Source organism: Eptatretus burgeri, chromosome 14, assembly GCF_056783735.1.
Source record: "Eptatretus burgeri isolate ZD-2024b chromosome 14, Ebu_testis_v1, whole genome shotgun sequence".
NCBI classification, from domain to species: domain Eukaryota; kingdom Metazoa; phylum Chordata; class Myxini; order Myxiniformes; family Myxinidae; genus Eptatretus; species Eptatretus burgeri.
This window is the reverse complement of record NC_140974.1, coordinates 18,882,064-18,905,092: the sequence shown is the minus strand read 5'-3', so window position 1 is coordinate 18,905,092 and position 23,029 is coordinate 18,882,064. Positions and strand designations below refer to the sequence as shown.

The following is a 23,029-nucleotide window of genomic DNA, read 5'->3' as shown; positions in this document are numbered from 1 at the left end:
TTAAATAAATAATTGCTGTAAAAATGAAATGAAAAAAAAAAAAAACATACTTCCCTCCCACAACTACCTCCACCCACTATCTCCACATTTGAACATATTTTCAACGTGTTGTGGAATTAATTCAATGCAGGTCGCAATGATGCAGTCATCCAATCGAGAAGTGGTATAGCCACCTGGGAAAGTGACCATATTTACGGGACATTATTTTTTCGGCAAATAATCGTTTCCTGAAAATCCGATGGGAATTTCATATTGAACATATTCCAAAAAATAAATAAATAAATCTCATTTCACCTCTTAACTCCACAAAAGGAGAATAATGAAACGGTTAAACGAAAGTTTTACAAATCGTGAAATGATCCTCGCTCTTTGTTCCCTACCCTGGTATGCTCACCGCGTAAGATGTTCCTCTGCTCGAGCTCCTCTGGAGTTGGCCTTTGACTGAGCCTCCTACAAGAGAATAACACAGACTAGGTTTCACTGCAGATATTGCTTCAAATCACTTTCCGGCGAGCACTGACAAAGCCCGTTTTGAGCCACGAAAAACAATCTGCACAGTCGCTTTTTTCACATCAACAAAAATCTTACACCAACCATCGTGTCCCTTCCTGGCATATTTCGATGCCCGAGGGAGGCTGCATTTTCATCCTCATTTTGATGATGAAATGGCCAAACAATACATGTATCGACAGGGTGAGATTTACTGCAAGTCTTCTCTTGTATGCAGTACGTGGCTGGTAGGAGTATCATTGCTGGAGGTTAGGGATGGATGCAACGCACCTCTGTAGGTTAGGGTAGGAATTTGGAATTTGGCCAGGGTGGTGGTGATAACTCGCCGACTCTTTGTTGTAAGACACTGCAACATCTTTGACACCCCCCCCCCCACTCCCCCAGCCAAACAGGACACTCAGATAAACTCCACCCAAGTGATGTGAAGCACCGATATGACAATTAATAGTCTGATCAAGAATCAAACCCAGACAAGACAGCTCAAAAATAAGTGTGTTCTGCACTGCCACATCCTGCTAAGGACGGCATGATCATATAGAATGGGCATTACTTTAGCTATGTGTCAAAATAAATGTCCAAAAATTATTTGCGTAAATAAAATAAATCAATAAAATGGAAAGGTGAATCAACTGTGATTCTAGAGTCGATGTTACGGTACCAGTGCGACTCACTGACCTTGTCAGTTTTGTGCCAATCTGCTGCCACAGCTCCTGCCTCTCCGCGTCCGACTGCCTTGGAAGAATATTTTTGTCCTCCAGCTCCTCACGAGATGGCCGATTGCTTAGTTTCACAGCAAGCGAATCCTTCCTCAAAACCTTCGTTGCTAAAGCACCTGGAGCAAAAACGAGACTTCAGGGTAAGACAATGGTCATACACCAAATTTTCATTGCTTTCAATGATTGCTGTTACCAAGCAATCACCTCTCAATGGGATGCATATAAAGGGGAGTCAAAGGGTCCTTCCCAAGAAACATAAAGGCACGGTCATGCGCCGGCAAAACATGGCAAAGATGTTAGTCGTGTTATCTACACTTTCCAGCCAGTGTATCAAATTTTTCCCCAGTGGAGGTAATTCTCCTGATTCCATTGGATTGAAAGTCATGTTTTCAGCAACATCTATCCCACGTACAACACCACACAATGCAAGAGCCGAAATATTGCATCCCATATTTAGCTCTCTCAGGATAAGCCAAAATTAAAAAAAAAAAAAAACATCAGCTCAACTATAACAGCACAGGGTAGAGCGCATACCTCTGCCATGCCAAACAGTTTACGTTTTGGGTTTCCCACTGATAGGTCGGATCTGGATCCAGACCTGAGCCAAAATCGATATCGGCTTGTTCTCAACACCTAAGCAACTCATCCACAAAGTTTTGTCATAAATCGTCCACAACTTTTTGAAATATGGTGCTATATTATCATTTTGGCCCCGTCTCTCAATGGTGAAGAATCAGTTTAAAAATTCTTGGATCCAGATCCGGATTCGGATTGTCAACAAAACAGGGGTGAAAATATAACCTCCATCCACCTTCAGTGGTGGAGGTAATAATGATCATCACAAACCCCAGGGTAAACATGTCTGGTACTCACTCAGGAGCAGGTTGCTGCCATCATCATCCTTGTACAGAATCGGGCCATCATCTGAGTCCGAGTCATCCGCCATATTCTCCTTATCGCTGTCATCCTCATCGTCGTCATCTGTGGTCGCCTCAGTGACTTCAAGGCGCGGAACAGATCCAAATGGGGACCTTGTGTCGAGGTTATGTAGACTGCATGGAGGGGAAGGGAATAGGTAGCATGAACGGTGAATAAATTTGCAAGTTCTATTGCGATTTCTCTTTTTATTTTAAAATTTTAAAAATATAGACTTGCTTCTTTAATAGACCAAACACTTGTGCAAGCAAAATAACATCAATATTAATGTGAATAAAATCAAGAATGTTGGAATCGTTCACACCAACCATTCGAGCCGCTGGGCAGCCATGGCGAGCGTTCGGTTCAACTCCTCGATTACACGGCTTGGGGCCTTCAGAATCAGGCTAGAGCCAGGTGCGCCTAAGCCATAGCCTGTTGCATGCTGGGAAAGAGGTGGGCAGTGCCCCGAGTGACACGACCCACTGGCCACTGATGAAGGGACGGTGGGCAGAGACGACGGAGTGGAAAGAATCATTGGGAGGTGAGCATTGAGATGATGAAGGCGAGGTGGTGTGGGCATGGCATGCCTCGCAGCCAGAGTAGATTCCACTACAGCTGCAGCTGCGCTGATCGCTGCACTCTTCTTGGGAGGCAGTGTTGGGGAGGAGTGGGCTGGAGAGCCTGCATGACAGGAAGCAAGTTTTGACATATCAATTTGTTGACTTTATCAAGGCCATTCCCATCTGAGAACTCACGCGCACGCGCACGCACGCACGCACGCACGCACGCACGCACGCACACACGCACACACACACACACACACACACACACACACACACACACTCTTATTTGTCTGATGTGAGATATATACATACACACTGTGTGTGTGTGTATGTGTATATATATATATATATAAATTTATATTGTAGAAGCTCCTTCACGAGCATTAGATATCCATATGTGTGTACAAGGATGATCCGACGGTTGTGGAGAGGTAGCATATTTACCTTTGAACTATCTTGCCTGGGTTTGACTCCTTACCTAATTTTAAGCTGTCAGATTGCTCCTTTGCAGGCAGGGCATTGCATCACAAAGTGCACCTTCCCTCATTTGGACATTAAGGCAGGTGTCTCATCCATTATCACTAGCTGGTGGATGTCAAAGAACCCACGCCACCTTTCATGAAGAACAGGTGAGTTATTGTCGATCCCAGGCCGACCCCATAAGAAGGTTGGATTAATTATGGCTGTTAAAGTAGTAGCCATCAATATGTGTGCAAGGAAATTAGTAGACAATGGACAAACATGCAGTAAATGGGATTTAAATTGGGGTGCCCTGGATCATGAGCCAGCAGTTCAGGCAGGAAAACAAACAGGCCAAGCTAAAGTTACTCTGAAGATTGCTTCTTTGTAATTGGCACCTGCACTGGCTGGAGGGATAGCCTTGAGGTGTGCACACTCGCCTCTGAGCTGTCTTGCCTGGGTTGGTATGTCGACCCAGCTGTAAAGTTTCATCCTGGTGTGTCGTCCCTCAGATGGACGTTAAACGTGGCGTACCATCTGCCGGCATGAGATGGTGGACGTTAAAGATCCATGGTGTCCTTCATGAAGTTTCAATGAGGTATTGCCGGCAACCCTGAACAAAATACAAATTCCTGCACTCTGAGTGACTGTCTGTTGACCTGTCCAGGATTGTAACCCCTGTCCAATGAAAATGCCTTGTTTGCCTTATGCACCTAATGGTGAATATCTTGTTTGTTCTTTTATTCTAGGAAGATAAACAAACAAACAAGCAGTCATAGACTGGTACTTACGAAATCTTCAACTTGACCTCTGACCTTGTCTAATAAAAGCTGACTCTGGAGAAGGGAGCGACGCAAACCAGAAGTTTCTACGATGATTCTGTACCAAACCATCAAAAATCGTAACGTCGACCGAAGCAAAAATCTCCATTTCTCCACGCAATTATATTATACCTTAACGTAACTCAACGACGCGTCTGCTCGAGCGCGCTGCATCACGTGACGACCCGTGATGCGTCGAGTGAAATATTTTTTATACAATCTTAAAACGTCTCCAAAACATCCGATTTTTACCAGAATTTCGACAACCGAGTTTTAAGCATCCTAAGCGATCGCAAAAAAACCGAAGACAAAATTAAAATCGAAGTTAAAACGAACTCGTAACGTCGAGCGAAGCAAAAATCTCCATTTCTCCACGTGAATTTATGGAATTATGTTTGACCTCACTGTGACCTTGACCTTTGACCGATTTTGACCAAAATCTAATCAGCACTAGCCATCACCCTCCTGAATCACGTGGTGTAATTTGACATTGGTAGCTTCTTCCGTTCTCGAGTTATCGTGCTTACAAACAAACAAACAAACAGAAACGGAAGGCATCAATATACTTACGAAATCTTTAGATTTCGTAAGTAACAAACAATGGACGAGTGCATTTATACCACGCGTGACAAAGCCTGAGGAATTTGCTTCTCCAACAATGCAATTTCAATTGGAAAAAAACCCCTGTCATAAGATTACATTTTTACAAAATCCATCTTAATTTCTGCAGCATAACACTTGTCCTTCTTTCTTGAGCCACAAACCCCGTATGTTACCCAATGTATATTCAGTCAATTTGCTCCCTTTTCTCTAAAAATCTAACTTGAGGGAATAGAAAACCTGTTACTATGTTTACAGTGAAAGAGCACATAAACATGACCAATTACAATTTATGTATTGTAATGAAGGCTGGCACTCTTCTTCTTCTTCGTCTTCTTCTGTATGGCAAATAGCAGCTCACAGGTCCAAATCCAAATTAGTAGAAGCGAGTTGAATGTAGAGGAAGAAGAAGATTGCAAATTTGACTCACCATACGACGGTCATCTCTTGAGGTTGTACTTTAGATCTCCGGTGAATCCAAAATCTGGGAAATGTCATGGCCATTAGACTGGAGTCAATTTGGGGGAATTCCTCTGGGAGCCGCCCTGATATGAAATCAGAAAATCTGAGATAGAGAGATCCTGTGGATCAACGAGTAGAAGGGCTGTATCGGGTTTCAGAGCCATCGGTTGGTAAATAAGGGATGAGTAGGGATCCGAAGTTTCATGGGGTACCCCCTTCACACACACACACACACACACACACACACACACACACACACACACACACACACACACACACACACACACACACACACACACACACACACACACACACACACACACACACACACACACACACACACACACACACACACACACACACACACACCCTGGGGAGCCCCTTTGGTCCAAAATCGAAAAATCGAAGCCTGAGCGATTGTGCAGGCTAATGTCTTGTATTAATCTGTCAAGTTTCAGAACAATCAGCCGGGTGATAAGAGAGGAATAGCAAAAATCACAAAAAGTTAACAGACAACCGGACGGACGGACGGATGGACAGACGGACAGACATCCGGATATCACAACCCATTATATAAATTCTTCTCTTCGAGAATCGAGATGAGATGACCTAAAATAAAACTCCCATGAATGTCTTACATCACATAGTCAGGTGGCTGAGTAAATTTACCGTTACAGAGCAGAGAAAAAGGACCAAATTTGGCATGAAGCTTCCTTTGAGCGTTTTCATAAATTTTAGCTGAAAAGCCCTCCTGAATTTTTTCAGCTTTTTACGTAATACTCCAAAATCCAACATGGCCGATGTCAATAATAAAATGTCACCCATCTTGGGCTTTTAATAAGGTCATAAGAAGGCCATGCAGTTCCTAAAATAGGGGTTTTGGGGGTCACTGAATCTGCTTTTAGCCACAACAAAACTACTGGCACACTAATATCATCATCTAGTGCTGCATTTATCCTCATGACCTCCCATTTTGTGATAAACCAGCACACTGTTTTATTGGGACATCAAATGTCAACAGTTCTTATTTTCTCTCAGTATTGCAATCCAAAAACATATTTAATGTCCTCATTGTCTTTGTGATGTCACATATGCTGTGTTCTCAGTGTTTGGTCGACTGTATGAATTATATTTACAATTGCAAAGTGGTGAGCAGTCAAGATGGGCTTTGTCACATTTGCAAATGGAACAGTCTCCTTTGCAGGAGCATTTGTTGGACTCCATGCATGCTTTGGAGACCTCCAAAATTGTCATCCAAAATGGCACCAATGATCCTGATGCCTTCCACTGGGATCATACTCTGTGCAGAGTGTTTGTGCTGCCGAAGCAGACTCCTTGGCTATTGGACACAATCCTGGACGGGACGCCACTCCGACACAGTATACCAGCATGCTGGCACTCATCTTGCCGACCTCAGAAGGATGACAGGCAGAGTCAACCCCACCTGGTATTAATTCAACAGCAGAGTGGGATTTGAACTCAGGATCATAGGATCCCAAGCCCACCACCCTAACCATTGAGCCAACGCCAGGCATGTGTTGCAGCCAACACATGATGCCTTGGCTCAGGTAAATTGTTTTGGAGAAGGAAGCACTTGCTGTGTGTCTGTGTGCTGCTTTCCAGATTGTAACTTGACCTTTTCTTGACCAGATTCGAAGCCCACCACCTGCCGGGTGGGTTGAAGTAAACCATTCGACGTGGGCAGCATTCTGTCCATGAATAGATTCATCAGGCAGAAGAGTTACTTCCTTGTCTTGTTGACATAGTTCAAAGGACTGATTTTGTCATACAGGATGACAGTCAGCCTCTCAAGCATTTGGAAATTATCAGTCGACATTCAGGACCTCAAAGGGGTGCCAAGCCAAGCCAGATATGTGAATGACTCTGCAACCTCTTCATCAGCCTGCCAGACGGAATTCTTGCCCTTGAAGGCCGATGTCGAAGGAGCTGGTACAGTATGTCAGTTAAAAGCTAGATGTTGTGGTATTTGTGAATAAGCATTGGTAAATGCCGATACACGAACGAGTAAAATTGACGGTTACAGGTTATAAGTTTGCTGAGTGACACTTCGGTAAATTGTAATATAAAATGTTTGATGTAATGAGCTAATTTTGACTGCAGAGGGCAGCGTCGTATAGTAAACTGCCTGGTGAGATTCATGAAGGTGCTGGAACATTCTCAGACGAAACTTCCAGGAGGACGAGAATATCTTTTTCTGGAAGGCACGGGATTGGTCTGTGTCACGATTATAAACCCGCGAGGAGGTGTAAGAGAGATGGGCAGCATGTGACGAGATCGAGATACGTGCATCGGTTGTCCCCATGCTAGATTTAACTCTGATGAGTGAATGAGGTGTTAATGCCCAGAGTGGTTGTTAACGTGTGGAGCCAATTATAATCAGGTTGATTGAAACTCATTAAATTGTGTATCGGGAAAGAATTCCTTCGAGCTCTTCAATCATCCTGGATGGGCCAGCATAGGAGAGGGAACATCGCGACAAGACTCAATTGTTCAACAACCCTGGAGGACGAGGTGAACATGCGTGAGTTGAGCCAGCAGAACAGAGACACTGGGTGGAAATAACTCAAAGCGGGAATCGTTGTTGGACATTGCATGTAATGGTGAACTTCCTCATTTGATTTTGTATCTGTTTATTTGAAATACAAGTTTCAAAAACATTACGTTGTTGATGTGATCACTGCAACGCAACTCATAAGTCATAGACACCAACTGACAAAGATCCAATTGATTGGTAGCCGACCGGTATGATCATTCATACTCGTGAAGCTCAAACCTTGGATTGCAGCCATTAAAGGATGAGCTGGGTTCAGCACCACAAACAACATACATACACCAAAGGAAAGGAAACCCCAAGGTGCGCACACCCCAAACATTTTGGCGACCATGACAGGATCTGCCAGTGGTAAAAGGCTTTACGGTGTCACAAAAACAGCAGACGAGGATGACTATGCATCAGCCACGATACTGCGGTTGTGATTAGAGTTCAAATTGACCGCTCAACCATCTGCCATGGAGTTTGACGAGTGCATTGAGTGAAGCAAGCGGCTGCAAAAGAAGAGAAGGCTCGGGAACGTGAGGAAAGACAAATGGGGGATGAGGAACATGCAGTGAAAGAGGAAGCGGAGCGTGAGGAACGTGCACGCAAAGAGGAGGAGGAGCGTGGTGAATGCTCCCGGGAAGCCGAGCGTCTGAAGGAGGAAATGCGAATGAAGATTGAATTGGAGAGAATACAGTTGGAGATTGAAGCAGCTACACATGCTCACACCGCACCCGACACCGGTAATGTATGAGTATTGGCAAACAAGCCGAAGCTCCCTACATTTGATGAGAGAGAGAGAGAGAGAGAGAGAGAGAGAGAGAGAGAGAGAGAGAGAGAGAGAGAGAGAGAGAGAGAGAGAGCGAGAGAGAGACAGAGACAGAGAGCGAGAGAGAGACAGAGACAGAGAGCGAGAGAGAGACAGAGACAGAGAGCGAGAGAGAGACAGAGACAGAGAGCGAGAGAGAGACAGAGACAGAGACAGAGACAGAGACAGAGACAGAGACAGAGACAGAGACAGAGACAGAGACAGAGACAGAGACAGAGACAGAGAGCGAGAGAGAGACAGAGACAGAGAGCGAGAGAGAGACAGAGACAGAGAGAGAAAGAAAGAGAGAGAGAAAGAGAGAGAGACAGAGACAGAGAGAAACAGAGAGAGAGAGAGAGACAGAGAGAGAGAGAGAGAGACAGACAGAGAGAGACAGAGAGAGACAGAGAGAGAGACAGAGAGAGAGAGAGAGAGAGAGAGAGAGAGAGAGAGAGAGAGAGAGAGAGAGAGAGAGAGAGAGAGAGAGAGAGACAGAGACAGAGACAGACAGACAGAGAGAGAGAGAGAGAGAGAGAGACACAGAGAGAGAGACAGAGACAGAGAAAGAGACAGAGACAGAGACAGAGACAGAGACAGAGACAGAGACAGAGACAGAGAGAGAGACAGACAGACAGAGAGAGAGACAGACAGAGACAGAGACAGAGACAGAGACAGAGACAGAGACAGAGAGAGAGAGAGAGAGACGAGCGCTTCGCTGCGAGTCAACATTGGAACAGAGAGGACTGGGTAATTGGTCTCAGCCCCCTTCTGACAGGCAAAGCACTTCAGGTGTGTACCTAACCAGTATGCCCTCGGAGAATGCTCACGACTATGATCGCTTGAAAGTGGCCTTGTTGAAGAGGGATGAACTTATAGAGGAGGGATATCGCCGGAGGTTCAGAGAAATAAAACCCGATGAAGGTGAAGCTGCATGTCAGTTGGTGACACGTTTGAGCCAGTGCTTTACACAATAGACTTTGATGGCAAAGTGCGAAGATAGCTTTGAAGCATTAACGACTTGTTGGTTTGTGAGCAGTTCCTCTATGTGCGTTCCATGGAAATGGCTCTGTTCATACTTGAGAGAGTGCCTCAGAAGATTGAAGCAATGACAACCTTGGCTGAGCAGAATATTGAAGCACATGGCGGGTGTATTGCTAAGAGGTTCGTCAAGAAGAAGGACGTCACAATGAAATCAAGGTCGCACAGTTTACTGCACAACACTGACCCATCTCAGCCTACAAAGCCTCAATTCAGTAGAAGCGAGAGGGAATGCTTCTATTCTAACAAGAAAGGCCACGTGATGGCCCAATGCCATTTGAGGAAGGCAGCTTAGATGAGGCCACAACAGAAGGCAGCTGGTGCAGCGCACGATTTCCAGAGAAAATATATTATGCGCAGAGCAGAGCCGAAAGAGCAGTCTGCATCAGCTGTGCAAAGGGGTGCTCTGAATGGGTCAGGGTGAACAAAGGGGGGTTTCAGTCAACACGTACAGTCTTCAGCAGTTGTGAGAAAACCAGCACCGGCATCGCCAATGGCAACATCACCGTGGATGAAGGCTACGTCAGTTCACAGAAAAGTGGCAGTACTCCGAGACTCAGGATGTACTCGTGCAGCTGTGAAGAAAGACCTGGTGACTACAAGGCAGATGACAGACAACGTCACCTCCTGCAAGCAGAATGATAGTACACTGCATCACTATCCAGTTGTAAAGATCCACGTGGACACACCGGACGACATAGGAGTGGTGGAGGTCATGTGCATGGAGGACCCCACTTGTGATGTTGTGATTGTTTGTAACGTCGCTCGGAAGTCACAGACCCCAGCTGACAATGATGCATTCGAGTGGTACCGACCGGTATGATCGTCCAAACGCGTGAAGTGCAAACCATGGATTTCAGTCATTGGAGAACTGTCTGGGTTGGGCACCATGAACAACATACATACAGTAAAGGGAAGGAAACACAAAGGTGAGTATACCCCCCCCCCGACTATTTCGTTATCGTGGTATTTCATTTCGACCGATCGTGGATTTTAATCTGAGATGAGTCATCACTTGCGTCCGTGCGTGCACGATTATCTCCCATGACGAACCTCGTGTTGTTTCTCATGCACCGTTGGTAATGAACCAAAACTTAAAGCGATGGACAAAGTTAGCTGTGCCAAAAGGCAGAGAAAGGTTGTGATGTTGGGCAAAAACATCGACTTGTTCGATCGGTTGACTCGAGGTGAAAATGCGGCATCTGTGGGCCGCCATTACTGCATCAATGATTGTGGGTCGAACCTTCTCCATTGTTCCCTTCCTCATTCTGAAACCTTCATTTTCCTTCAGACCTCATTTCCAAACCTTCATTATCCGTCAAACCTAATTCCCAAACCTTCATTTTCCAACTCCGTATTCAAACCTCATTCCCAAACCCTCACTTTCCGACAACCGTACTCGAACCACCATCCTCAAAAATCTAATCTCAAACCATTATTTTCTGACACCCGGACTCGAACCGCCGTCCTCATGTTTCATTCTCAAACCACGTCACCTCACCAGTGTTTCGACCGAATAATCACCACTTTTGCGTTGTAATCGTCGTGGCTCTTCGCCGCTCCAGCATCCCAGACAAATCGGATCAAAAGAGGCGATTCCCGAAACATGGTAACTCAGCTGAAGGCACCAGTTGAACCACATCTACCCAACACATCATACGCCAACGAGGGCTGGTTTGATAAATTGAAAAGAGGATTCGGCCTCCATCATGTAACAATAGTCGGGTAAGCAGCATCGGCCGACCATGATCCTACGAAAAAGTATCCAATGCAGCTCATTGAACTAATAGAGGCGAAGGGATTTATGTCAGAGCAGCTTTTTAACATCGATGAGACAGGATTATTCTGGAAGAGGATGTCACCTCATTCATACCTTCTTCAACAGGCAGGAAAGATCTGCTCCGGTTTTCAAGGTAAAGTGGTTAAGGGTCATCTTATCCTTCTCCGATGTGGCAATGCTGCAGACGATTTCATCGTAAAGCTCATGCTGCTCTTTTCCGATCGCCGATTCCCCCTTTCCTGCTCTCCCTTCCCTCGCTCGAACAGCATTAACATGATCCCAAGCCAAGTCCTGTGTTTTCTATATATGGCAGAGCACAGTACGAGTACATAATGTTCCTACCTTCACCCACCTCACTGTTTAGTAATAAATGAAAAAGGTAAAAGTCTTGTGTTTTTGTTTCGTTGACACCATTTAATATATTTACGTTTATTTCAATTGTAGTGTGTTTATATCTGGCTGCCACCCATCTTCCTCCATATATTATCAAAGCCCCTTTTCCTATTGGACATTGGTTTCCACGATCGAGGTTTTTACCATCATGGAATTTTCCAGGAGCCGAAACCCCACGATATTTGAGGGTCGACTGTATATCGTTTTCGACCCATTTCTCAATGGTGAAGAATCACTTTAAAATTTCTATTACCCGAATCCGGATGTTCACCGAACTCGAATCAATCCGTCCTTGTCACACACCCAACCTGTCCACAAATTTTCGGCCGAATCCATCCGTAAGTTTGTGAGATATCCTGCTCACAGACAGCAAGATTCTTGGAAAAATTAAAAGTGAGGAATGATTGTCAACAAAACTCTTGAGCAGCAGGTAGTGATAGGCAGCAACACAGAGAGCAAACAAAAATGTTGGGATCCATCAGGTCCGTTATGTTTAAATCATAAGAGGTTCTGTACAATTGGATAGAAGTGTGGTTAGAATAAACTAACCTGGTGTATGGAAGGCGCATATGCGAGCCAGAGGTTTGGGGGGCAAGGCAGGTGGTTGTTTCAGTGGTGGTGTTTCTCGCGCCGTTACGCCATCATCAGAACTCTCACGACCCGTTGCTGCCCCACTGTGCCCGTATGAACATTTCTTGGGGGGCATCGGTGGGGGTGTCTGAGGAGCACTGGCCAGACCAGGAATGATGATTTCGGATTCACAACCTGGAACACAGACAATGAATGTGAAACAACAACGTCTGAACTGAAACCAGGATTAAGTTACAAAACCTTAGAATCATTGAATAGATTAATAATTGACAAATGTTCACTTTAATGATCACACATTTCTGCACAATAGGTGTTAAACACCAAGTACTATCTCGATGGATTTTGCTGACTAAATGATGGGGGATATACCAAGTCTGGCCCCTGGTTGGATGTGGAACATTTACACCTGATATTGACTTAATGAAACCAGTCTGAGTAGCTCGAATTAAACATTGGACCAAATGATGTTTAGAGTAAAATTTGATGCTGCGGAGATTTGGAAACAACTGCTTTGTTGTGTTTTATATTTTGGGAGATTTATAAGGGACTCGTATTTTTTCAAACAATGGTCGACGTTCATGGAAGAGCTGATGAAAGTGGATAATAAGAGGAAAGAAAAATTGACAACGAGAGAGTAGAATAGATAGCCTGGTCCGGATTAAAATGCAGAACTGGAAGGGCATTCGGTAGAGCGCATACCTCCGCCACGCAATGCCTGATCGACGAGAACATATCGGGCCCGATACATTTTTGAAATATCGTGCGAGGTATTGTTTTTGGCCCAATTTCTCAATGGTGAAGATTCACAAGTAAAATTATCGGATCAAGATTCGGAACTTCACCGGAATTGAAACAATTCTTCCTTGTCAAACACCCAACATGTCCACAAAGTTTTGTGCAAGTCCGTCCACAACTTTTTAAAGATATCGTGCTAGATATCGTCTTGGGCCTGACCTCTCAATGTTGAAGAATCACTTTAAAAAATTTGAGTAGCCAGATCCGGATCCGAATGTTCACTAAAATGGAATCAGTTCATCCTCGTCACACACCGAATCTGCACATCAAATTTCATCCGAATCCGTCCAAAACTTTTTGAGATTTCCAGCACACAAACGGACAAACAAACAGACAAAAAAGCAGACAAATAAACAAACAGGGGTGAAAATATAACCTCCTTACACCTCCGGTGACAGAGGTAAATAGAAGGGCACTCAGTGGAGTGCATACCTCCTGACATGCAATGCCTGATCCAGTTGAACATATCGGGCCCAATAAATTTATAGCTCACCTGAAACATAGATCCGGTTAGCTTATGGGATATTGTCAGGTCAGATCAGATCTGTGACTTGTGACAGGAACCATGTAAACCTGCACTAACCTGTTCCATGGTCAGGTTATCGGCGACTCAACCGTCTCCCCCACCAGGTTTTCTGGTGAGGAGGGTATTTGGATATGGACACCCAGCAGGATTAAAAACAAAACCTGTCAAAGGGCGGAGGAGCTCCTTGTGAGCCAACGGCCATCCATATGTAGTGTCCAACCATGTCTGCGGACGTCCTCCTGCAGTTGGGTCACTTTTTTTTGAGGGTTGGTGTCAGGATTTGCACTCCGGCAACCGTAAAATCCTTCACTCCTAAAAACACAAGAAAATGCAAAGAAAATTGAAAACCCACTCCGTGGGAGTACCTCCTGTGCAGCTGACCTTCACGAGGCAGCTCACCGGATGACGGGATTGGGGCAAAGCCTTTGGCACCCCCACTCTTTGATGATCGGAGGAAAAACATGGAGTAACCTTCCCGGGTCAGATTGCGGTAGTGTGTTGGGGTGGTGCTGAGGTGTCGTCCACCAGATGGCGGTCGCCTTGGGTTAATCTGAGGCGGTCCCTTCGGGTGGGTGCATGGAATGTCTTATCCCCAAGAGAGGATGATCACCTGTCTCTATTTATCTGAACTCAAGCGTTTGGACATCTTTGAGCACTCTCTGAGGTTAAGAGACCAGATAGTGGTGAGATCATGGCAGGTGCTAACATCCACTATTGGTGTGGTCGGTCTGATGGTTACCATTTCCAAGGAGTTGCTGCAGCTGTGTCCAATAAGCTGACTCAAATGATAATTGAAGTAACACCGGTCAACAAGAGTATTATGAGACTAAGGATTTATCACTTCTTAGGTGTCATTTTCCTGTTCTCTGTATATGCTCCGACTGAGGCGAGTGATCTCACCGTGAAGGATGCATTCTATGCCACACTCGAGTCTGTGGTTGATCAGTGCCCCAGGTGAGACACTCTTCTAGTCTTGGGGGATTTCAATGCATCGACTGGAACTGATACGGATAGTTATGCGACGTGTGTTGGTCCCCATGGGTCAGGAACTGTGAACCAGAATAGCACTAAGTTCCTTGACTTTGCAAGAAGTCATGCACTTAAGGTGGCCGGTTCATGGTTTCAGCGCCCACAAGCTCATCGCTGGACTTGGTATTCCAACGCTGGCAGTGTGGCAAAGGAGATTGACCATGTCCTCGTTGATGGTCACTGGAAGATGATCCAGAACTGCAGGGTCTACCGAAGTGCTCAGTTCCTCAATTCTGACCACCGGCTTATTGTGATAACTCTGAAGTTGCAGCTTCGTACCATCCCAGTGGAGGCTGGATGTTGGCAAGCTCAAGGATGAGAGGGCAGCTGAGGAGTTTGCGAACAGGCTGAGTGTAGATTTGGGTGGTTTGGGTGCTTTGGGGGATGATCCTGAAGAGTTGTGAAGTGCCTTCAAGACCACCATCCTTGATGTTGCCGGGAGATGTCTTGGAACTAACCATTGGGTGAAGAAGAATTTTGTCTCTCAAGGGACACTGGATACCCTTGACCAGAGTCGCAGGGCCAGGCTAAATGGCAAAGCTGAGCTGTTCAGGGAGCTAAGGTGTAAAACTGTACATGCACTGAAGGTGGACAAGAAGGCCTATGTGCGAGGAACCTGTGAGGGGCTAGAGCATCACCTGTGGTCAAGTGATTCTCATCCTGCTTATAAGGGAATTTGCACATTGCGTTCATCCATGCATGTCCTTCAATGAGTTGGAGCAGAGGGTGGTGGGCTCTTGACAGAGAAGCTGAAGTGAAGGCCAGCTGGGCTGGTTACTTTGAGTGGCTGTACCAAGCTGATCGACCAGCTGTGGAGTTGGATGTCAGAGGTGTTACTATCCCTATTGCTGACCCTCCAATCAACTGTGATCCACCTTTATTCGGGGAAACACGGGCTGTGTTGAACCGGTTTAAATGGGGCAAAGCTCCTGGGATATGTGGGATCTATGCTGAAATTCTCAAGGTTGGTGGAAATTATGTAATCATGACGTTGCATGCAATTCTGTGCTCTGCCTGGAACACAGGCATCATTTCACCTGGAACACAGGTGAAATTCACCCAACTGACTGGAAGAGGGGCCTTGTTGTCACTCTCTGGAAAGGGAAGGGTGATCGCCAAGACTGCAACAACTACCAAGGGGTTACGCTGCTCTCAGTGCTGGGCAAGGTCTTCGCTCGGATAATTCTTGATTGGGTTCGCCACCATCTGCTTGAGCACCAGCTCACAGAACACTCAGGCTTTACACCAAAGAGGTCAATGACTTACCATATCCGTATCTTCGGGTCCTCACCGATCGCAGACGAGAGTTCTGGCAGGCGCTACTTGCAGCTTATGATGATATCTGCAAAGCTTTCGATCCAGTGAATCGAGATGCCCTCTGGAGGATTCTTCGGATTCGTGGGGTGCCACCAAAACTGATCGATCTGATGTTTGAACTATTCTCTGGTACTGAGAGTGCTGTGAGATGTGGTGGTACCATCTCTGACTTATTTCCAGTGTTACTGGAGTTTGTCAGGGGTGTGTACTGGCCCCCACACTTTTCAGCATTTGTATGGACTGGATTCTCGGGAGGTTGTAGAAGAGATCAAGCTGTGGTGCATCATTTTGGAATGTCAAAATCTCTGACCTTGATTTTGCAGATGATGCAGTCATCTTTGCAGAGACTCTGGATATGCTTTTGGGGGCCCTTGAGGTGCTGAATGAGGAGTCAGAGGTGCCTGCATTATGGGTTTCCTGGGTCAAAACTAAGATCCAGGCTTTCAATGACATCTTGGATGCTGCTATCCTGTCTGTACCAGTTTGTGGTGAGGATGTTGAGGTCATGGAGAGATCCACTTACCTTGGCAGTGATATTCATGTCTGTGCTGGCTATGAGCCAGAGGTCAACAGACGTCTGGGTCAGGCCTGGGGAGTCATGGATTACACTGGATCATGGGGTGTGGTGCTGCCGGTACCTATGCGGGAGGACGAAAGTTTGAGTCTTCAGCTCCTTAGTGCTTCCAGACTTGCTCTATGAATGTGAGACTTGGATTCTGACCAGGGATCTGAGATGGAGACATAATTCCTTTGGATCCAGGTCTCTTCGGAGAATCCTTGGCTATCGCTGGTCAGACATTCCGTCCAACGAGCGGTTGATGGGAGACTCAAATGAGATTTGTTACCTGCATAGTCTGTGAGTATCAGCTGCGGCTGTGTGGACTTGTGGCTCGATTTCCTGACGCTGATCCTGCTCACCAGATTCTCTCAGCGAGGGAGCCTTGTGAGTGGAGGAGGCCAATAGGCCGTCCACATGCCTCGTGGTTGTAGCAGGTTGATCAAGATCTCAAGGAGATGGGGATGGGCCAGGCATCTGCCTGGGGGATGGCCAGACGGAGGCCCTTGGAGTACCGGCGGAAAGTGGACGCAGCGATGCACTGCTCCAGCGCATGCTCCCATACCTGACCTGATCTGATGAATTAATACCAGGTGGGGTTGACTCTGCCTGTCATCCTTCTGAGGTCAGCAAAGTGAGTGCCAGCTTTCTGTTATCCTGTGTCAGAGGGGCGACCCGTCCAGGATTTATCCATTCGCACAGGAGACTGCTTTGGCAGCACCAACGCTCTGCACAGAGTATGGTCTTAATGGATGGATTTTGTGCTTCTCTCTCGCCCCTCTTGTCTCCTGCCTTGTTGTAGGTTTCTGTGTATTAGCTCTTACATGAGCCTCGACATGGTATACAAAAAACAAATAAATAAAATTGCTGCACTGTAGTCCCAAGAAGGAAGCCAGACTTAACATAACACAGGGACTGACAGGATGGTCTGGAGGTACATGCACTCACATCTAAGCTGTCTAGCCTTGGTTAGAATCTCGATCCAGCTATGAATTGTCATCCCTGTGTTTCACAGGCAGAGTGATTAATGAATGTGCGTGATGTCCCTCGGATGGACAATCAATTGGGTGTCCAGTCTGCCGGTATTACTGGGTGGATGTTATAGATCCCACGGTACACTTCACAAAGAATAGGCAAACGATCTCAGGCACCTGAACAAAAAAGTGCCAAAATACCGTGGGATCTTTATCGTCCACCAGTGAATGCTGGCAGATGGGATGCTATTTAACATCCATCCGAGAGACGGTACACACATTGATGATTCACCCTGCCTGTGAAACATCGGGATGACAGTCTATAGCTGGGTCAGGATTGAAACCCAGGCGAGACATCTTCGAGGCGAGTGTGCATACTTATCGTCTAGGCCATCCTTACAGCCCACCACAAGGTATAGTTGTACATTAAAGCTTCGAATAACATGAACCCGTGTGAACAATCAAGTTCACATGGACTGTCAGATGCAAAAAGGGAAAAGAGGACAGAAGATCCGATTGAGAAGATGTGTTATTCACTTGCTTCAATGTGATCGTCCATAATGGCCTCATGGCTAAATATGTAAGTGAACGCATTCACATAAAGAGTGGACATTTTGTTCTCTGTGTGACATTGGCAAGGTTACTGCTGGGAATAGAAAACCAAAGCCGCTCAATGTGGGAGTCACAAAACGTCGCACTGATAACACACAAGGAACATTATAATTTGGACTCAACTGGATGCGATTCATTCTCACATTTTCTCTGTAACAAGCGGTGCAAATGCCACGGAAATTAACCATTTTGGCTTACTGGTCGACTATATTCTACTTTCCTCACAATGATTAATGACAATTCGTTTTTTTGTAATCATACAATGCACTGCAAATTAATTTGAGGACAACGTAACGTTTTCTTGATACATCGACGTGAAGCCAAGCTATAAACTCAACATGTATATGTATATATATTGTTGCGGCCACGGGTACCGAGACACCAGCTTGTCACTCAGGGGGATAAATCCCCGGTTGTTCTCGGTAAAGCCGGACCTGGGGCCACCGCTCACAATTAACGTTGTGGTACGGTGGGTTGTTTTAAAACCACGAATGCCACCCAGTCAACCACGAGTTCCAGTGTCCACCGTGTAATTATTCTGTTTAACTAGAGGTCACATGGTTGCCTGAGCTGGGAGCTCGCCCTCGGCAAAGCACCAATGTTATCTGATTAGATTTTGATTATGGCAGCCGAGCGTTTTAACCGCTGGTGCGTGCCGACTATTTTTGGTCAAATCTGTGGTAATTACCTCCCAGTCTATCTCGGTTCGAACAATGCTCGACCAATGGAAGGAAAGGACAAACACGGACAGGTTGGAAATCGACAAACGATTTATTAATAATAAAATAAAAAAATAAAAATAACTTTTTATTATCTTCGGTAAATAAAGAATGAATTTCAAATTAAAATCAATCAAAATGCCAGGAAAGAGACAAAGAGCAGATGTTTATCGGGGGTTGACTTACAACTAAACACAGACATGGGCACCCAACAGATCATTCAGGTGGGGGGGGTGGGAGAAGAATCGTCTCGCTCACCAGAAAGTAGTCATCGGTGAAATGGAAAACGTCCTGAAATGTGTACGTGCGTGTCACGTCCGTCGCCAGCACCCAGCCTTGCCGTGCAACCTCTCGCGAACAGCCTTGAATGCCAGTCGACGTCTGGAGGGCACCGAGATCGTCTGTCGCGGGTTTAAACCCTGGTGCTGCGACACGGGCAGGTCTTCACACTTCACGAAACTAGTGATGTCCAGTGATCCACACGGTCCGCCGGTGACTGACCTGCGCCTCACTTGTTGGTGACCGACCCGTGCCTCACTCGCCGTCGGCGCTGCTCACACCCACACGTGCACCACGCGCTCGCTTGCTCACTTGCAGGCTTGCACACTTCCTCGCTTGCACACTTTCTTTCTGGTTCGCTTCTTCCCTCGCGCGCTTCAACTCTCGCTTTCTTTCTCGTTCTCTTCTCCCTCCTCTTTCTCTCGCCCCAGAACGGACCTCCAATTTGTTTTTATATCTGCGGCCGTCTCGGCGGACGAAGAGTTCGCCCCAAGCTCACCCCGCCCCACTTGCGCACAGTTACCATGACGACCCTTGCACTCTCAAAAAAGGTGGGCGTCGGCGCTCGCGAAAGAAGTACGTGCATAAACGTTGCCTAGGAAAGATAAGGGCACGCATCAGAGCTCGTGAAAGAAATGTGTGTAAACATGTCGTAAAGAAAAAAAAAAACTTCCCATAAGAGAGGGGATCTATTCTTTACCCTTCTCAATGCATCACATTCAAAATCCCATTAGACATGGGGATGGGGGCTAATCTGAACATGTATTTAACGAAATAACTGTCTGAGGACCTGGATGTGTGGATGCATTCATCAGACTGGATTCTGAAATCTGAAACAACATATTGAGCTGTTTGTTGGTGTGGGTTGGTTTTCTGCCCACCGACATTTCCAGCAAGCCATCAGGTTGTCTGTGTACCTCCACATCTAAAAAGGCCAATCGTCTGTCCTTCTCCAGTCAGTTATTTTGTAAATTTTATATTGGGATAAATATCATAAATTTTTTTCCAGGAGGTGTTCTACTTTGTCCGAGGCATGAGTATGACCTGGATGCAACCCGTATACTGTGGTTGGCTGTGGGTTCTTTTATTAGAATTGATGTTCCCAACCACATGAATATATAAATATATATAAATATATATATATATATATAAAAAAATATATATATAAATATATAAATATATATATAAATATATATATATATATATAAATATATATAAATATATATAAATATATATATATATATATATATATATATATATATATATAAATATATATATATATATATATATATATATATATATATATATATATATATATATATATAAATATATATATATATATATATAAATATATATATATATATATAAATATATATATATATATATAAATATATATATATATATATAAATATAAATATATATATATATAAATATAAATATATATATATAAAAATATATAAATATATATATATAAAAATATATATATATATATATATATATATATATATATATATATATATATATATATATATATATATATATATATATATATATATATATATATATATATATATATATATATATATATATATATATATATATATATAAATATATATATATATATATATATATATATATATATATATATGTATATATATATATATATATATATATATATATATATATATATATATATATATATATATATATATATATATATATATATATATATATATATATATATATATATATATATATATATATATAAATATATATAAATATATATATATATATATATATATATATATATATATATATATATATATCAGTGTACAAAACATTAGGAACACCTGCTCTTTCCATGAAATAGACTGATCAGGTGAATCCAGGTGAAAGCCATGATCCCTTATTGATTGCACCTGTTAAATCCACTTCAATCAGTGTAGATGAAGGGGAGGAGACAGGTCAAAGAAGGATTTTTAAGCCTTGAGACGATTGAGACATGGATTGTGTATGTGTGTATTCTGAGGGTGAATGGGAAAGACAAAAGTGCCTTTGAACGGGGTATGGTAGTAGGTGCCAGGCACACCGGTTTGAGTGTATCAAGAACTGCGATGCTGCTGGGTTTTTCACGCTCAACAATTTTCAGTGTATCATAAGTATGGTCCACCACCAAAAGGACATCTAGCCAACAGCAGGCCAGTGGTCGAAAACGACTCATTGATGAAAGAGGCCAAAGGAGGCTGACACAAATTGTGCAGAGAAACAGAAAGGTTACAGTTTGTCAACTGACAGTGCAGTACAACATTGGTGCTGAAAGACCCACAAGAGAATGCACAACTTGTCGTACCTTCACACAAATGGGGTATGGCAGCCGACGACCAGACAGAGTTCCACTTCTTTCAGCAAAAAATAAAAATCTGTGGTAACAGTTGGCTAAGGAACAAAAACACTGACACTGGAGGATTGGAAAAACATTGCTTGGTCTGATGAATCTCAGTTCCTGCTGTTTCACGCTGATGGGAGGACTATGGTATGGAGAAAACCACATAAGTACATGCATCCATCATGCCATGTGTCAACATTGCAGGCTGGTTGTGGTGGTGGTGGATGGTGTTGGGTGTTATCATGGCACACATTGGGCCCCTTCATAAAAGTGGAGCAATGTTTGAATACCACAGGGTATCTGAACATCAGTGCAATTCAGGTGCATCCCTTCATGGCAGCAGTGTATCCATCTTGATATGGATTTATTCAGCAGGATAATGCTCCATGCCACAAGGCTAGGATTGCCCAGGAATGGTTCCACAAACATGGCAGTGAATTCAGCTTTATGCAGTGGCCTGCCCAGTCACCAGATCTCGATCAGATTGAGCATCTATGGGATGAGATGGAACGAGCTATTCGGAGTAGAGATCCACTACCAGCCAACTTGAAACAACACAAGGAAGCATTGGAGTCAACATGGGCCAACATTCCTGTGGAACGCTTTCGACACCTTGTGGAGTCTATGCCCTGAAAATTGAGGCTGTTTCGAGGGTAAAAGGGGGTGCAACTCAATATTAGGAAGGTGTTCCTAATGTTTTGTGCACCAACTAATATACATATATATATATATATATATATATATATATATATATATATATATATATATATATATATATCTATATATCTATATATCTATATATCTATATATCTATATATCTATATATCTATATATCTATATATCTATATATCTATATATCTATATATCTATACATATATATATACATATATATATATATATATATATATATATATATAAATACATATATACATATATACATATATACATATATACAATATATATATATATATATGTATGTATGTATACATATATATATATATATGTATATATATGTATGTATGTATACATATTGTTGCGGATTTCGCGCCCGCCGGCGTGCTGACGGCCACGTAACTCGAATCGCGGCACGTCGCCCACCGGACGGACAATCCAGTCGTGACCCTCTCGGACTAACGCCGGGAACCAGTCACGGGTGGGCCTTTCGGTCTCACCGCGATCGAGCCAATCAGCCCCCGCGTGGGATAGGGTTGCTCGCCAAATTCGACCTACCTAAGTACCCACACGGAGGGTAGACCGGGCGATCGCACCTCGCCGAAGGTCGACTTCGGACACGGGCCACTTTAAGCGACCCGTTCCGTACTATCGGGATAACCGAGCGGTGTTATCGTCGGCCTCGACGGTTCGATTAATTATCGGGCATTTTAGCCCACGACCAACCCTTTACGTGAAGCAAGATGGGGATTCAATAGAGGAAAAGACGAAGCGAAACGGGAAAACAGTTCAACATAAAGCACATTTATTTTGCGATGAACGGAAAGCACACATATACAATTACACCAAAAGCAAATGTAAAAGAAGAAGAAGAAACACAATAATACACAAAAAGCAAATGCAACAATGCAGATCTAACCGACTACCGAGCACACGGCAACACTTATA

At 44.1% G+C, this 23,029-nt stretch overlaps 1 protein-coding gene across 10 annotated transcripts in view; it reads right to left on the bottom strand.

The window, feature by feature from the left end:
* Window positions 1-23,029, bottom strand: part of LOC147012734 (phosphatase and actin regulator 1-like) — a 203,120-nt gene that overhangs the window by 30,554 nt on the left and 149,537 nt on the right. For all 10 annotated transcript variants that reach the window (XM_085853856.1, XM_085853855.1, XM_085853857.1 and 7 more), the window contains 5 exons: window positions 12,175-12,390; window positions 2,471-2,825; window positions 2,100-2,278; window positions 1,186-1,342; window positions 395-450 (listed from right to left, as the gene is read on the bottom strand). In XM_085853856.1, coding sequence (XP_085709982.1) covers window positions 395-450; window positions 1,186-1,342; window positions 2,100-2,278; window positions 2,471-2,825; window positions 12,175-12,390 — 963 coding nt within the window. The remainder of the gene's footprint in view (window positions 1-394; window positions 451-1,185; window positions 1,343-2,099; window positions 2,279-2,470; window positions 2,826-12,174; window positions 12,391-23,029) is intronic.